This window comes from Cibotium barometz, chromosome 7 (genome assembly GCF_041138505.1).
Source record: "Cibotium barometz isolate CiBa-2024 chromosome 7, ASM4113850v1, whole genome shotgun sequence".
NCBI lineage: Eukaryota > Viridiplantae > Streptophyta > Polypodiopsida > Cyatheales > Cibotiaceae > Cibotium > Cibotium barometz.
The window spans coordinates 49,991,620-50,010,263 of record NC_141052.1 but is presented as its reverse complement, the minus strand read 5'-3'; the positions used below and the strand labels follow the sequence as shown (position 1 = coordinate 50,010,263).

General features: G+C 42.7%; 1 protein-coding gene across 1 annotated transcript; it reads right to left on the bottom strand.

Annotated features, from left to right (window-relative positions):
• Positions 1-15,977: 15,977 nt before the first annotated feature.
• On the bottom strand, positions 15,978-18,275 carry LOC147637134 (uncharacterized). Its single transcript, XM_086801010.1, has one exon. The coding sequence runs from the start codon at positions 18,273-18,275 to the stop codon at positions 15,978-15,980; it is 2,298 nt and encodes a 765-aa protein (XP_086657136.1).
• Positions 18,276-18,644: the final 369 nt, after the last annotated feature.

Sequence of the window (18,644 nt, the reverse complement as noted above, 5' to 3'; positions counted from 1 at the left end):
AGAGGCCATGGAAAATCCGGGCCTTCCCCATACCATCGTACCCAAACATGCCCCGATGGGAGCCAAACTTTGCAAGCATGTGGGGGGAGCCCACCCCCACATGTATGCAAAGTTTGGTCACAATCGGAGCATGTTAGGATTGGTAATTATCTCCTAAAAAATCGTCATGGAGACGAAAACAGTGTTGCACAAAATGTGCATCATGTGAACGATCATCACACTGATATAGAATTGATACTCTCGAATAATGACATGGGTCTCGGGGATACTCGCTATCCCATCTACATGAGCCTCTGCATGATGTTGATAGCTAATGTGGACCATAATAGCAACCTGGTGAGGTAAGCAATACAGACGTTTAGGACACAAAAGATCAAATAAGTAATGTAGCTTAAACACGAAACAAATATTATGAAATATAACCATTACCTGCTCTAAGAAGTAATACTCAGATTGTATCTCCTGAAAAGGTGTGAAGGTGTAGTTCTCTGCAAAATCAATCAGAGAGATGACCACACCAATAGGAAACTCTGCCAGGCATGCTCGAAATTGACGATCCTGCCACTTGGCACAATGACTGTGCCGTATATAGGGGTAGATCTGCTCCCTAAATGTGACTGTGAAGTGACAACGTGGTGTATGTTTGTTCATGAGCTGCAACTTCCTAGACTGTCCAACCACTCTGGAGCTGGTCTGTCACATACTCATAACGTTGCCATGCCACTATCTCTTGGTCACTTGCATCAAGATCTACCATCTGTAGATGTGCAAGTGAACCACATGATGTGCAATTGCTCTCCACACAAGGCATCCTATGGAACTGGGCATCCTCCGTGCGTGCACACAAAAGAGAGTGGATGAAATCATGAGGACTACGAGGCAACTCTCTATGCCCACTAAGAGAACGGAATACATCATAAAAAAATTTGAACTCAACATGGTAGCGAAAACATGTGTCATGTTGACGTGAGTACCTCACAAACCAAGGCTTACACCCCTCAAATGACCTTTGCCCAATTTTAAGCTCTGGATATGAAGCCACATACAACTCAGTTTGGGTCATTTCAAGAAAGCAAGCACCGTGCTCAACGAACACTCCTCTTGTCACTCTCTTACGCAAAGCTTTCTCTTGAAAATTAGCGAGGCATGACAATTCTCCTCCCAAAAACTTTCTATCATGGTTCTAGTGGTTTCATCTAGTAGGCGATCATGCCTAGCTACACGACCACTACTCGCCCACAAAGCACCAACCTCATTGGCATCTAAACTTTGTCGTCTAATAGACCCAACTCTAAGTACGTGTGGTAGTGCGTGTGGTGCTATGGAAAGGATGCGAGATGTGGCACTAACCTTACCCTTCATTTGGGAGCTACTTATGGTTGCCACAATAGCCCGTCGAGCAGCCAAAGCGTCCGCAGAGTTCCTCTTCTTGTTAACTATATAGGAATGACGAACACTTTGTAGCACCGCCATGCCAGCTCTCCTCTCTCTTCGACCTCCAATGTCGGAAAGCGCCCTGTAGTTAGCCATGTTGGGCAGATCAATCAAAGCATCAAGCACACATGCCTGTGATGAAGGCATGAGGTCTTTGAAATAGGAATGGAAGATTGCATGGGCACGACGATGTGCCCCTAACTTTGATAGTTCTTTCCTATCCACATGATGGGCGCCCAAAGGGGGGGTGGGTTCTTGTAGAAGAGAAGGGGACTCAGGAAGGGCGGGTTCATGTGGATTATCTAAACTAAGGGGTAGTGAAGAGGGCGGAGGGAGAGGAAGTGGAAGAGGAGGAGCAAGGCTTGGCAATAGAAGGTGTTGCTCGTTGACGTGCTCTCCACTCTCTCTTTCTCTCACAAGTTACCCTTCTCCTCTCCTTCTCTTGAACTTGGTGGTGGATGGGGGGAAGTCTAGTCCTATCACGTTTCCGACTCCTACGACTTTGAGAACCCATTCTCAAGGAAGCTAAGAGAGAAAATTTTATAAAGGCTCAATGATAGGATAGTACTAGAGATAAGTGTGGGATAGTACTAGAGATGTGTGATTATATAGGAAAAGTAGGTTATCCACTTCAAATCTCACTGGATTTCCTATCTAAGATTGATTGGATAATTAAGATAAACATAAAGATAAACTATTATCCACTTAAAAATTAATATTATTAATAATATTTATTAACAAGTCTAAATATTTATCATTACTAGATATATACATATATCTTTTATTTTATAATTATATAACTACTTTTTTTAATAAAGTATTTTTTTTAAATTTTATTCAAAGGTTTATTCTACATAAAATATTTTCAAGAAATATTAAATTAAAAATTTTATTTTTTAAATTAAATAATATGAACTTTAATAATAATATTATTGATCTAATTCTAAAATATAATCCTTTAAAATTAGTGATTTTAAATTCTTTTATTTAATAAGTTATATATATTTTATTATTTAAAATTTATATTTTATTTCTCTAAATTACTAAATTAATTTTTTCAAAAATATGTTTTTGAAAAAAAAGGGGAGGTGGGAAGGAGGTGTCACGTGTCACATGCATGCATGACACGTGGCATTCTCTTGACATGACATGTGGCACTATTATGGTTGATGTGGCAATTTCATGATGTGGCATGTTATGTTACCAAAAAATCTGTTCTGGGCGATAATTGATAACCCAAACATGCTCCGATGTTGACCAACTTTGCAAGCATGTTGGGGTGGGTCTCCCCTACATGCTCGCAAAGTTTGGTCACCATTGGAGCATGTTTGGGTACGATGGCATGGTGGGAAGAGCAGGATTTTCCATGGCCTCTCAAGCACTAAGAGACTTGAAAAATATGCACTCGGTATTAATTACTAATCCAAATATGCTCCAATCCTGACCAAACTTTTCAAGTAGGTGGGAGTGGGTGCCTCCTACACACTCACAAAGTTTGCTCACCACCATTGAAGCAGGTTTGGGTACGATACCATGGGGAAGAGTGTGATTTTCCATGGCCTCTCGAGCACTACGAGACTTGAAAACTCTACACTGGGCACTAATTGCTAATCCAAACATACTCCGATGATGAACAAACTTACGAGCATGTGGGGTTGGGTCCCCTCCACATTCTTGCAAAGTTTGGTCACCATCGGAGCATGTTTGGATACAGTGGCATGGGGAAGAGAGGGATTTCCCATGGCCTCTCAAGCACTAAGAGACTCGAGACATCCATGTTGGGAGCTAATTGCTAGCTCAAACATGCTCCGATGCTGATCAAAATTTGTAAGCATATGGGGGTGGATCCCTCCTACATGCTCGCAAAGTTTGGTCACCATCGGAGTATATTAAGATACGATGGCATGGGGAAGAGCGGGATTTTCTATGGCCTCTCAAGCACTAAGAGACTTGAAAACTCCGCACTGGATGCTAATTGCTAATCTAAACATCCTCCGATGTTGATTAAACTTTGCAAGTATGTGGGGGTGGGTCCCCCCTAGATGCTCACAAAGTTTGGCCACCATGGGAGTATGTTTCGGTACGATGGCATAGAGAAGATCGGGATTTTTCATGGCCTCTCAAGCACTAAGAGACTTGAGAAATCTGTACTGGGCACTTATTGCTAATCCAAGCTGTTTGGGTACGATGGCATGGGAAAGAGAGGGATTTTCTATGGCCTCTCAAGTACTAAGAGACATGAAAAATACATACTGGGTACTAATTGCTAATCCAAGAATGGTATTATGTTGACCACACTTTGTAAGCATGTGGGGGTGGCTCTCCCCTACATGCTCGCAAAGTTTGGTCACCACCATCGGAGCAAGTTTGGGTACGATGGCATGGGGAGGAAGAGTGAGATTTTCCATGGCCATCAATTGACTACCTCACTCTGCATTTTAGCAGAAATTTGATAGAAAATTGAAAGAATATCCGTGACAAAAATATAAAAAATACATTTTAACCATAAAAATGCTCTAAAACTTTCTAAAAAAATTATTTAAAAAAATCCTAAAAATACATTTTAATCGTATCGTTTACTGAACGTTGAAGTGCACGAGTGCACCTCTCTTCTCAACAACTCGACGCCATGTCACACCACGGTGCTGGTGCTCGTGTCGTTACTCAACTATACATTGGATACTTCCTCGCATTGTTGACGTTTGATCTCGTCCACCTTTTACCAACTCGCCACGGAGAGTACCCAACCCCACGCAGTCCCCGCGGCATCTCCATAGCCAACAATCCTGCTGCGTGGCGGGAGGTGATTCGTTGCCGCTCACGAGTGCCTGTCTACGTCTGCTCAGTCCACGTGAAGGCCAAATATAGGTCGTGAGGCTTGCATCAGCCAAGGTATAAAACAGCTTCGCAGCATCCCATTCGTAGCTCCCCCTGTATGAATGAACAGCAGACATACACCCGTGCTCGCTTCTCCTCCTTCCCGACGCCGCTGGCTGCGTAGCTCCCCCTTGGACTGTGGCTCTTTTGGCAGCGTCTCCTGGGCTCTTTTGGAGAGTGATACATATCGGTAAGCTTTTATGTGCCTACTAAGTCTCGGCACATTGCAATTATGGCGCCTTGTGAAAGGAAAAGCGGCACGCGCAAGTACCCATGAGCTGGAGGCGGAGGCTATCGATTGGGTGACAGTGCGGCGTGCAAAACGGATGGTCGGAAGACAGGCAGAAGCCCTTCATGAGTGGCTGTACTGCTGGAGCAGCAGCACCGGAGGTAGCTGTAAAAAAGGGCAGCCAGATCAGCCTGGATTCCGTGGCGTTTTTGGTGTGAAGAGAGAAAATGACGCCTGGTGTGGAGAATTGTTGTTCAAACTCACAAGAAGATGTGAAGCTCACTGCACTTAAGGAGGTAGCTTTGCTTGGGCTTTCGGCTTCCCTGGCTATAGATCGAGTCAATCCGCTGAATTAGTAGAAGCCTCGCAAAAGCCCTTGCTCCACCTGCCTCCACAGTTAACTGAAAAGAAATTGAGTCTTTTGGCAGACCAAATACGATATCCATTCAAATCTGATACTCTCATACGAGACCAAACGTACAGTTCTGTTGAATGATTCATGATGAGTGATGAATTGTATCATTCAAAGTATCATAACTTTATACACTTTTTTTCCCATCATTTCTATGGTCTTTTTTCTTACGTTTGTGATCTATCTAAAGAGTCTTGGAATTACAAAACAATAATTTGAAAGCCTAAAATTAATCTCACACACACACACACACACGCCCGCGCGCATGCACTCACATGCACACAAGAGCAACCCAAGGGGAAAGGTGGAAGCTAATTATAGGCAGACCAATGATCTCAACTTGACTTTGGCATATTTATGTTCAACTAAGAGTGCAATTTCATGCACCTCTTGTTCACATCAAATGTGTCTCATACTTTATAGATACATGTGTTCTTGTAAGGATTACATTTGATGGTAGGTTAGGGAAAACATGCAGGCCCATGAAACCTGTAACACAACAACACAAAGTAACTATAGACGCGCTTGATAGACGTGCAAAATAGCGGGCGCGTCTATAGGCGTTGCTTGAATAGAGAAATTACGGGCACGTGATGCGTCTATTAGGACGTCTACACTGAGAATCTAACACTGCGTCTAACTGCGCGTCTATTTACGCGCGTATTAGGGCGTCTATTAGTGCGTCTACACTGAGAATTAGACGTGTATCTAGACGCAAAACAGCGCAAAACACAGAGTACAAAAAGTGAGATTTTGGTGTAGGCTGGTAAATGTACATCATTGCTTTCCAAAAATCGCCCATGATTACCAAAGCACATAATTTTAACAAAAACATCAATGCTTTTTTACAAACCCACATATACAAAAAATAAGTGAGGTGAGGAGAATGAGACAATATGTAAAATAGTTTAGCCAATATCAATGATGGGCTACAGTTCAATCTCATCCTCAATGAGATCAACCCTTGCCAAATTATCTACTTCAAAATCCAAACAAGTGTTTAGATCTACAAATACATTCAACCCACTACTACTTGTGCTACTCATGTGGTCATCGAAATCAGCATCACCAATGGTAGGCTCGTCCTCACGGGTAATGGCCTCAATATCTGTATCTCCTATCTCATGATCATCCTCCTCTCTCGTATCACGGTCATCATCACCTCCATGGCCATGATCATCCTCCATACGCTCCATATTCGTAAATGTACTATACATCACTTTGGAACGTGGCATAATAGGTATGACATGCCACCATCTGTTATTATCCACCATTGGTTGATAGACAACCTAATTCAAACACAAATACAATCATGTTATTTTCCTTGCATCGAAGGTATCAAATATTTAAAAGTGAGTACTTTTATATGTGTGTATAGTACCTGTTCACATTGTTGCGGTAGTACTAGTGTGTCCTTCTTACTTTGCCAAAACTTTGTGGAGTCAATAGTTACAAAGCCACTTGCATGGCGTTTGATTGTTGCATTAGGGCCTCTTTCCACCACGTCCTTAAACCACTTTTTACATCCAAAACATACACAAAGAAGCGTCGAAAGTCAAGCTTAATAATATCTTGGATTATGCCACAATAATCATCCATGGCTCCATTGGCTCCCTCAAAGCTAGCAATGACGCCGCAATCTTGTGTGTTTCTCTTATCTCATCAATCCATTATGTTCGAAAATGCTTGCCCTGACACCATGATGTGAGAATAGAACGTGGAAATGTCTCCTCCACTAAACAAACCACCTCCACTAACATAACTCGAGCATTCTCAAGCGTGGTGGGATCTATTTTCTTTGAGCTCACATACCTAGAAATGAAAAAGTACACCATATTAGCAATATGAACACCTTGCATGGAGCATTGATACGCATCACATTTTGTATCATGTAAAGTACCTCACAAGCTCACCCATCTTGTAAATACAATCTTTCACGTCCTTTGATGCACTACGAGAAATGCTAGTAGGTAGTATGAACTAAACACACGAGGAATGGTTGATTAGTTGCTTCTAATTCACTCACAAATTCGAAAGGAAAAAGATATTATGCACATAAAATACTTACTTGGAGCATCTTGTGCCAATCATGAGATTTCAAGCCATATAATTGCTCTACACCTCTTTTCTTGCTCTTTGTAAAGGCCCCCTTCAAACACCTCATGCATCTAGTGGGAGTACGAATTATAGTAATAGCACGCTTCATCGCGACCATCTCTAGCTTTGATAACCTCCACGGTGCACGAGGTAAAAAAACACGCCCATTTGGTCTCTCTTGTGGCCAAGCTTCATGCATCCTCCCTGTGGTACGTAGATCCTCCCTTATGCCTACGGAATCTTGTGTCCCATTCAAATGTTCCCAAATAGTAGATGCCACATTCTTGAAGATATTCATGGGATCAAGCAGGTGATTGATCTTGAGGTGGGACCAATATGGTAAACGATAAAAGATGGAGTATCTAAACAAAAGCTGGTGTTAGCGGCAGGCAATTTTTATTTCTTGCCACCCAATATAGCACACAATAGTTACAAACCCTTACCAGCTCATGCCAAGTGGTGAAGGAGTCGTGGAACCGTCCCAAATTCTCATCCAATCTCCCGCTGTGAGTGATTGTGGGAGGACTTCATTCCAAGGGGCAACATATCTAGGATGATCAGGTGGGATAAATTGATGGTGATTCTCATAGATGACCTTATTCAATGCGTCTGCCCATGAGGCAACAAGCGAAGGACCATAAACAGGACATGCATGGTAACCCGATGTAGTGAGACCTGAACAATAGACGCAATTAAGAGTTGAAGGTGGGTTCAAGGTGCCACATCCTTTGCCTACTCATAATTAGAAGTGTAATGCTTACCTAAACACTCGCCATAGCCTGATTGCTTTGCAGTTGAAGTCTCGTGTGACGAGGGAGGCCTACTCACATCATGCACCTCGATACCTCTCCAAAGTATCTCTAGCTCATCAATCAAAGGCTCCAAATAAACATCAAGATTTTTGACTTTATATTTCCCTGGAATTAGAAGGGATAACATAACATGTCCTTTCTTAATCGCCATAGAGGGTGGAAGATTATAATTCACCAATATCACTGGTGGCCATACACTGTAAGAGGTGCTTTTGAGACCAAATGGGTTCACACCGTCCATACCCAATCCAAGTCTCAAGCTCCTAGGTTCTTCCTTGAAGCTTGGCCATGTGTCTTCAATATGCTTCCACGCAAGAGTGTCTGCGAGAGTTCTCTACTTGCCATCGGTTGATCGATGGGAGGAATGCCATGAAATGAGCTCTGTAATGGATTTGCACTTGAACATATGTTGGATGCGAGGGATTATGGAAAAATGTCGCAGAACCTTACGAGGCACATCCAAAGTTTAGAGATGTGCTCTATATCTTGCCTCTCCACAAGTAGGACACTCTCTTGCATCCTTATGTAGTCCACGAAACAAAACGCAATCGTTGACGCATGCATGGATGCGCTTGTAATCTAATCCTCCAAGAGAGGTCACATGTTGCCTTGCCATATCGCTTGAGGTCGGTAATTTATTCTCCCTTAGAAGCATTTTACACAATACCCTGCACGTAAAGACCATAAATGAGGAAAAGCATTTGAGTAATTGACCCACTAGTATAATTCACCATGTTTGCAAAATAGACTTTAAAGCTTACTTGAGTAATGCATTCAAACTTGTATTGCTCCATCCATAGATGGTTTGCAAGTTTAGTACTCAAGGGAGGCACGTAGAACAGAGAATGTGCACCCCTCAAACAGTGGAGTCGATGCTCGGGAAAAAGATTGTCCTGCTCCATGCTATCATCCCTCCCTTCGGATTGATGGACATATAAATCCCGCACCATATCATCAAACACCTCCTCCTCCACGGATTCATGAGGTAATGGCGGAGGGCTACTATCACCATCACTCCATGCATCCGTAATGATCCCTCCTGAAGATCCCACCTCATATCGCCGATGCTTTGCCTCCTCAACGAGACGAGCGTAGGGCAACATATGTGGGTGTGGCACTGCATCCTGTATCAAATTAAAATGGGATCATAACTCAAACATATGAACACCCATAGGTATCTCAATCAACCTTAACTCTTTAACACTTACCACGTTTACGGTCGCATCCCATTCTCCATACTTTGAGATGTGATTGAGTGTAATCCTGCGTGCACGATACATGTTTCCTCGACATCGATCACACACATTTGATTTTTTGCTCCAACCACATTTCGCGATGGTGGATACGGAGGGATTCATCCTCACTGGAGCTACTTGTTGAAGATAAAGACATCCTACAAATAAACAACTCAAAAAAATTACTCTTGTATCGAATATTTAATCTTAAAATTCTGTGGCACGTCTATTTGTGCGTCTAAAGCCGCGTCTGTTTTGTGTGGTACGCGTCTATAAGCGCATCTAAACTGCTATAAATGCGTAATTACATGCGGTTTCAGACGCGATAGTATTCGCGATATTAGACGCTCCTGTAGATACGATTTTTATTTTCAAACCTACTTTTAGCGCGTTTGCTTTTCTTCACATACTTTTAACGGGCTTGCTTTGCTATTAACAGATCCATAGCCTAGCATCCACACTTATCTTCAAGCACCCACACTTATCTACAAGCTTACACAATCATCTCCAAGCACACAAGAGAAGAGGGTGAACAAGGAAGAGAAGAAAGAGAAGCAAAGGGTGAACAAGGAAGAGAAGAAAGAGAAGCAGCTTTGAAGAAGGACAAGAAGCTTCCATACCTCTATCCAAGGTAAGTCTCTTTAGGGTTGATCTTCTTTGAAAGTTGCTATCGTTTGATTCGTCCTTTGCTCTCTTTGAAACGAATGTTTTTGGTACAACAACTGTGTTTTTGTGTCGGGCGCGTCGGACGCATGTCCTTTTTCATCTTTTTATAATAGTATGTCTATCAGAGCGCGTCTAAAAGCGCGTCTATAGACGCGTCTACTCTGTGTTGGAAACAAGTAGCCATGTTTGTAGACGCGCTGTTAAACGCGAATATAGACGCTGTGTTTTTTCTCTCTTTTTTTTCCCTCCTCTCTTTTTCTCTTTTTTTCTCCTCTCTTTTCCTCTCCTTTCTTCTCTCTTTTATCCCCACTTTTTCTACTCTCTTTTACTCTCCTTTCTCCTCTCTTTTCCTCTCCTTTCTCCTCTCTTTTATCCCCACTTTTTCTCTCTTTTTCTCCTCTCTTTTCCTCTCCTTTCATGGAAATAAGTGATTGCATGAATGAAGAAAGGGATTGCATGAATGACGGAAAGGGATTGCATGATTGAAGAAGGGGATTGCATTAATGATGGCAAGGGAAAGCATGATTGAAAAAATAGATTGCACTCTATATTTTCCTCTCTTTTTCCTTCTCTCTTTTATCCTCTCTTTCCTTCTCTTTTCGTCTCTCTTTTTCTCTCTTATCTCCTCTCTTTTTCTCTCTTTTTTTCTCCTCTTTTTCTCTATTCTCCTCTCTTTTTTTCTCTTTTTTTCTCCTCTCTTTTCCTCTATTCTCCTCTCTTTTTCTCTCTTTTATCCCCCTCTTTTTTCCTCTATTCTCCTCTCTTTTTCTCTCTTTTTCTCTCTTTTTCTCTCTTTTATCCCCCTCTTTTTTCCTCTATTCTCCTCTCTTTTTCTCTCTTTTATCCCCTCTTTTTCTCCTCTCTTTTCCTCTCCTTTCTCTTCTCTTTTATCCCCGCTGTGCATGCCTTTTCTACTCTCTTTCCTTCTCTCTTTTTCTCTCTTTTTCTCTTCTTTTTCTCTTCTCAGTTCATCAGTAATCTTCTTTTTTTCTTTTTTCCAGTTCATCATGTGGCCAGGAAGCGCTTCAGGCTCACTTGATCCTCGGGAATCCATCTTTCGGGACTTATATAACCTTTTGGGGTACCCTCCCAGTCCTACGGAGTTATACGACTACATGATGGGTACTCTAAACACCCCCAGGAGTCAGCACTACAGACTCCAAACCACCCCAACCCCACACCTTTTGAGATTACCCCAGTGGAGTCAACACAGGCCAGCCGGCTACATAGCCGAGACCCTTCCCCCATTCCGTCCTATGTCCCTTCCCCCATGCCGTCACGAGGCCCTTCTGCCTCGCCGCAGAGCCGTCGGCGTACTCCCGTGCAGTCGAGACTTGGTTCTCCAGCAGCTTCAGGTGCCCAACATACTAGCTCGACACAACACAGCAGCAGGCGTAGTAGCAGGGAGAGCGGTGGGGGATGCATGGCACAGTGCTTTGGGAGGGGTGGTGGTGGAGACGAGAATGATTCAGATGATTTAGACGTGCCTCCGAGTGATGGTACGATCTACTATGACATCACTCAGATAGGAGGCATCTTGATGGATGCACGGGGGAAGGACATCATGGCCTTCATGCGCTCTATAATTGCTAATAATTACAGAGATTGCTTTATTCACTACAAAGATCAACCAAAGAGGTTAGCTGATGAGACCCTCGCTGTTGTTCGCTCTAGGTATCCTAACCCCCCAATGTTTAGTTCACAGATAAATGGGCCAAGTCAAAGATTGTTTCGATACTTAGCAATAAAAGATCTTCGCTTAAGAGGCATGCACTAGCGGAGCTTGCCAGGCTCCAGGGAGGTCAACCACCAAGGGGCCCGCCCCACACCGCTCACAAGCGTGAGTGGAAGAAAGCAATGAAGTCAGCGAAGGAGGAACCTAGTCTAAAGCACGTGGAGGCACAAAAGATCCAAATGGAGCAATATGGAAGCATGCATTTTGGAGAAGGGGGTGTTGAATCATGGGAGGCCCAGTTTGTAAGTATCGATCTCAAATTATATTGTTTATGTAGTTTATTAGGAGGTTGTTTCTTTGTACTAACCCCTCCGTAAATTGTGTCATTTTGCAGCTTGATATCATGGGCAGGTACCCTACTGCTGTCGAGACAGCCTACCACCGCCACCATCGCAGAGAGGAGATACATGGAGGCACTTCTATAATGACGGGTTGATTACTGAGGAGCAGTATATTCGGGCTACTGGAGAGTCCCCCGAGGTATTTGAAAGTAATTAAATAATGTCAATATTATAAATAAAGATTTGATTTTTCATACATTGATATATGTTGTCCCTTGTTTACAGGACCCTGCACAAGAAGATGAGGAAGAAGACGAGGAAGAAGGAGGCGAAGAAGGGAGCACAGAAGGGAGCGAGAAGTAGTGCTAGCTACTCTTTTTTGTACTTAGCCACTGGCTTGGCTTCGTGCCTCTTGTATATACACTCCTCTTATTTTTGGTACTTGAAGCCATAGGATGTGGCTTAGCTTCGTGCTATATGTACATACAAGCACTTTTTGAGCTATCAATTAATGCCTTGTAACTAAACGTTTCGGAGTTGTAATGTTTTATTTGGAATTGTAATTAATGTCGGCTATAGACGTGCTTGTTGCAAGAGTGCTAACTAAAATGCGATTGGTTGTAATTAATGTCGGCTATAGACGTGCTTGCAAGAGTGCTAACTAAAATGCGATTGGCTGTAAGAATTGAATTACACAATGTAGAAATGGGATTCCTGTTACTACGTTGCATACACAACATACACAACATTCTGTTAAAGCACACAAAATTTAAAAAATATTTTGTAATGCATCTATATACGCATTTGTCTATTCAAGAAGCGTCTATTTGAGCGTCTATAAACGCATCTATGCATGTGTCTGTCTGTTTACGTGTATAAATGCATCTTTACATGCGTCTATCTTTTTTTAAATTTCTCCCCGACCGTCTATTTGTGCGTCTGTATGCGCGTCTATAAGCACGTCTATAAGCGCGTCTATTTGCTACCTTTTAAACGTGCCTTTAGATGCGGGTCTGTAGATGCGCTACTAGACGTGCAAATAGACGTGCCTGTAAGTTTTTTTTAAGTTGAGTAAACGCGTCTGTGTGCGCGTCTATAGGTGCTTTGTCTTGTTGTGTAAGGGAATCTTGCATAGCAAAGCGAGGAGAAATAAAGCAATTAATTGTTGATGGTGACCAAACTTTGCAAGCATGTGAGGATGGATCTCCCATACATGGTCGCAAAGTTTAGTCACCATCCGAGCATATTTGGGTACGATGGCATCGGGAAGAGCAGGATTTTCCATGGCCTCTCAAGCCGCCAAGAGCCTCGATTGTCGACATAGGCACAAACACCGAATCTCTGTAGGAGCTACACGAAGGGCTGGTGGAGGCCGCCTACCCTTGTCCTAGAGATGGCCTCAGCCAGCACCACCACCAGGTTGATGGCTAGTGTTATCCACCTCCTCCCCTAAGACAAACTCCGCATATAATTGCTTTGTGAAGTACATGGGAATCTAGCGGTCGTTTGGCATCCTCCCATATGAGGCAACATATCGACTATAGATATGTGCCGTCATACAAGGATACAAATATCGTGAATTAGTAAGGGGCTTGCCCGCCCCAGGCCTTATCCCACGACTATCAAGGAAAAGATCTAAGTAGGCTCTGCTCCATCCCTAATCGGACCAAGATCACAAACCTGATGATATGTCAGGCCATGTGACACAGGAGCAGTGCGATTGTGGGCTATCCACTCATCTACATAAACAATATCGTGAAGGCTACAAAGGGAAGATAGCATCGCCTCCAAGTCACGATATGTAATGTAGACAGTGTGTCTCTAGAACTCCTACAGATAGCCGTTAACTCGCGGTCTATCTCCGCGATGAGGTCCACGATAGACGAGCGGCCCTCCTCACGTGACTCCATGCTAAAACCTAAGCCTAACACAAACGGGCAATGTGTAAGGTCCAATGTGAAAGGTCCAATGCTTAGTGCTAAGTAGCACTAATGAAGCTATACGCGAATGGACAGGTCGGATTTTGTAGATATACCTCGTTCGAGGTTTTTAAACGGTCTCGATTTCATCTCTATACCTCGAACGAGATATGTGGATGGATGAGATTACATCTTTATACCTCGAACAACGAGGTATTTCAATGGTCGAGATTATATTTCAATATAAATAATTATAACTAGAGCTCATTCCTACTCTACTCTACTCTCAGATATACCATCACCTATGTTCATGAGATAATGGCTATTTGGATCAAACATCAACATATGCATACTATGTATTTTTACCACCACCACATATGTACATGATATTCACTACAATTTCTTCCTGCCACCCTTATCCATATTGCATAACAAAAATTTCCTTCATGAAAAAAATGCCTATGTGGGTCCAAATTTATACCCATAGGCTATATGATGTCTGCCTCTAAGATTATCCTGTCGACAATAGGACAACAGTGTTTTTGGTAGTATAATCCTCAAAGTGTCAATAAAAGTATCATTTTGTGTCTCATAAATTTTATCGCTATCCCCCTGTCTTACTGGAGCCTTATATGTCTTATAGTGAAGTATGCACCAAATATAATATATGAAATACTATCCTTTAACCTGGATGTAAAGTAAATGAGGCAAAGTTTGAGCTAGCTATTATGTAAGAAACATTAAATTTGAGCTCAAATTTTAACTCTATTTTATATGAAAGGCGTCATATAGCATACGGTGCGTGATCTCAATTGAAAGAGGTCTTAGAGCATAAGGTGCAATATTTCCCTTTTCCTAGATAAAAATGTTGCAAATAAATTGTCATTTTTTTCAAAACTGTTCAAGATAGTTTTAGAACTTCTAAATTGAACTTATTCTTGTGCCTGCAAATAATTTCAATAGTCTACCTCACATGGACTAGAATAATATCCTAAAATAAAAGTCGCTTCTCTAGAAGCAAAATTTTACAAATAGAATTCTCTACTCATGCCTAAAGTTCTGCCATAAAGGACAATTATCTTATGTTACATATTCCAATACTTATTGATTGTTCTCCTCGTGGGGTAAGTTAAAAGTGTAAGTTGTTGTGGTTGACCCATGGGTATTGACATGCCATCTTCCATCACATAGCTTTGGCCTCCTAGGTGCTAGGACTTCTTGTCTAGACTCCAACACTTAGACTATGAAATCATGAATGGCATCAACATAAATAATCACAACTTTTTATAGGTGTATATTCGCAGCTTTTTTTCATTCAACAAGTAGAGGGAGGAAGAGAGAGAAGGAGGAGGGGGTCGGTGGAACTGATGTACTAAGGTTGCATTTAATTAATGCAACCTTAGTACATCAGTTCCACCGACCCCCTCCTCCTTCTCTCTCTTCCTCCCTCTACTCGTTTTAAATGAGCCTTTTGAGACCTTTTATAGAGAATTGTGAGGCCTTTAATAGAAAGGATACGGGTGAAGGGTCATCATTTCATTGATTTTTTCAAGCACTAATCATAAAACACTAAAATGAAACCTTGGAAAAGACACTCTTATTCTTGAAAATCTCACTAAATGGAAATGCAAAAAGGATTTTGGTACCATATTTGTTTGGGTACTAGCATCACAAGAGTTTGAGCTTTGAAAGGGAAGGTGTCTCGACTCTGTAGTCAATGTCTAAGTCCCAAAAGAAAGTAGTTGGAAAAGAGGCATGTGTTCTCGTTTGCTCAACGTTGGAGTTACACCACTGCATCTCTCTCCTCAACGACTGAAACGTATCGTTTACTAAACGTTGAAGTGCACGAGTGCACCTCTCTCCTCAACAACTCGACGCCAGTGTCACGCCACGGTGCTGGTGCTCGTGTCGCTACTCTAACTATACATTGGATACTTCGTCGCATTATTGACGTTAGATCCCGTCCACCTTCCCAACCCCACGCGGACCCCGCGGCATCGCCACAACCAACAATCCTGCTGCGTGGCGGGAGGTGATTCGTTGCCGCTCACGAGTGCCTGTCTACGTCTGCTCACTCCACGTGAAGGCCAAATATAGGTCGTGAGGCTTGCATCAGCTAAGGTATAAAACAGCATCGCAGCATCCCCTTCGTCTTTCCTTTATGAATGAACAGCGCACACACTTTTTTTTTTTTTTTGTAAATCCTTGATTTATTTACAAGTGGGAAACCTCTAAGCGAGGAAAACTCAGAAAAAGAAGAGTAACCATAGGCTTCACTACCTAGAAGCAATCAAAGTAAATCCTATAAGCATCAAGAGTGATGTCCCCAGCATCATAAGCAAAATGAAGCGCATGACCAAGCGAGAACTTGAAGTAATGGAAGGGATCAATGTCATTGGCTTGGAACATGAGGTTGTTCCGAACATGCCATATGGTCCAAAAGACCCAGAATCGGACCCAGCTGAAAAATACAGCAAACTGAGACTGTGATGCTTGTAACACCCCAAAAAGCCAAAACCGTCTGTGAAAAATGCCCGAAGGGAAACGAAGCCGAAGAGCAGTCGAGACCCGGCGAATGAACGATCTGGAGCATACGCAACTCCACAGTAAATGTGGGACAGTCTCCTCAGTAGCTTTACATCGGACACAACGTGAAGGCGCAATATGACGTGCATGTAACAAGCTACCAACAGAAAGAGCACCAACCAAACAACGCCACAAGAACAGGCGTTCTTTGAGAGGCAGATGACTTTTCCAAATGCGAAACAATGTACGTTTCCACCACATTGAAGATTTGGAGAGAGACCATAGCTGATTACCATGTCTGACTATCCATGCATCCGATTGCAAGAGGGCATAAACTGTCCCAGCTGAAATACATTTCATAGCAGTGGTTCCAAGATTCCAATCAGATAGACGGGAATCCACATTCAAGCGAGGTAAAGGAGAAATATCAGCAATCATCCGCTGAATTTCTCTCCAAAGATGAGAATAATGAGATCCCAAATGAAAACGATCCGCCGCAACAGAGAAGGAAAGAACCTGACCAGTGTCATCCACCACCTGATGTATCTGACATATTCCTTTTTGAGATAGAAAATATGCCTGACGAGGTGAACGGTCAACCAAAGTGGAAGAAAATACACGACTCCAATGCAAACTCTCTAGCCGCACCATCAAAGATCGGGAACCATGCCATATCATATGTGAAGTAACTTCCTTCCAATCAATAATGAGAGAAGAAGTGAAAGGACATCCCGGAATGTGTCGTTCAAGTTTTCCACATATAAGATCCCAGTATGTGGGTTGCCAATGACCATAGAATGGCGTGACAATATGCCGACACAAATGGGACACCATGAGAGTCCAGGGTTGCTGCTGGTCCAACAAAACCGGCAAAAGCATAGCTTTCCTAGCCAAAACATGACGTCTCAAATCCAAAATATTCAGCCCTCCAAGGCGCTTAGGAGAGCATAACTTGTCCATGGATAACAATTTGAGGCCCTTTCCACGAGATGAAGTGCGCCAGAAATGCGCCAATATACTTGACATAAGGGACTTCAAGCGGGATTGAGACCAATATAGCAAAGGTAGATAAAACTGCACATAAGCTACAAGAATGCATTGCACAATTCTAAGACGCACATGAAGCGGCCAAGTGGACAACTTCCAATAATGTAACTTGGAGTGTAAGCGCTCGGCCACCCAATCCAATTTTCGTGTAGCCGATACAGTCCAACCCAGCGGATAACCCAAATGACGAACTATAATGTTCGGAGGAACAAGTTCGCCTGGCCAAAGCAGCTTATGCCAATCATACTCAGTCAGAGCCAATAGTTTGGATTTACGAAAATTCACTTTGAGGCCTGCTGCCAATCCAAACAAATGAAGAGTGTGCATAATTTGTTCCACATCATCTTGGTGATTGCGAGGCATAAAGAGAGAATCATCTGCATAAGCTTGCCCAATAAAATGTTTCCCAGAGGGTAATTTCAGGCCCTGCAATCTTCCAGACGAAGTCAAAGACTCCAAATACATAAGCAGGGGATGAGTAGCAATCGCATAAAGCAAAGCACTGAGAGGACAACCTTGCCTTACTGAACGTCCCAAATGCCAAGGATCTGTGAGAAAACCATCCAACAAACCGGCAGAGGTACTGTCAGCATACAAGAAATAAACCACAGAGGATAGCTTAGGCCCAAATCCCAGCCGAAGCATGGTATCTGCAATGTAATCCCAAAGAACAGTGTCAAATGCCTTTTCAATGTCAACCTGCATGACCAATACATCTTGTCGAGTGTATTTCGCATACTCCATGCCAATGATGACATTTGCTAGATTATCAGTAATTTGCCTTCGTGGAATGAAGCCATACTGAGATGGATGCAAACCATCATGCAAAAACCCTTTAAGTCTATTGACAAGCATTTTAGCCAGCAATTTATAAACCACAGGCATGAGCGTAATCGGCCTCCATTGCGAGAACTCTTCACAAAGTGCTTGCTTTGGAATCAACTTGAGCAAGCCTTCTTTCCAAGATGAAGGCAAAACTTGTTGCTCCCATGCCCTGTTTATCATTAACAATAGTGGCTGGTCCAGGTAGTGCCAAAACGACAAGAAAAATTCTACAGTAAGGCCATCCCAACCGGGAGATTTCCAACGGCCCAAATCACACAAACTGGCATACAATTCTGTCTCCGTGAAAGCGGCTTCCAAAAGCTAAGCCTGGTGGGCCGATAAAATCGGAGCAACTTGAGATAAAAACAAGCGACGAGCCTGTCGACCTTCCTGCGTGAGAGAAGAGGCCTCAAAAATCTTGCCATAATGAGATTCCATGGCCCGTGCAATCCCCACACGAGAGGTAGTCCAATCACCAGTCGGGAGTTTAATCCTCTTAATAGTTTGAGACTGCCTAGAAAGATGTAGATGACAAAAGAATTGTTTAGA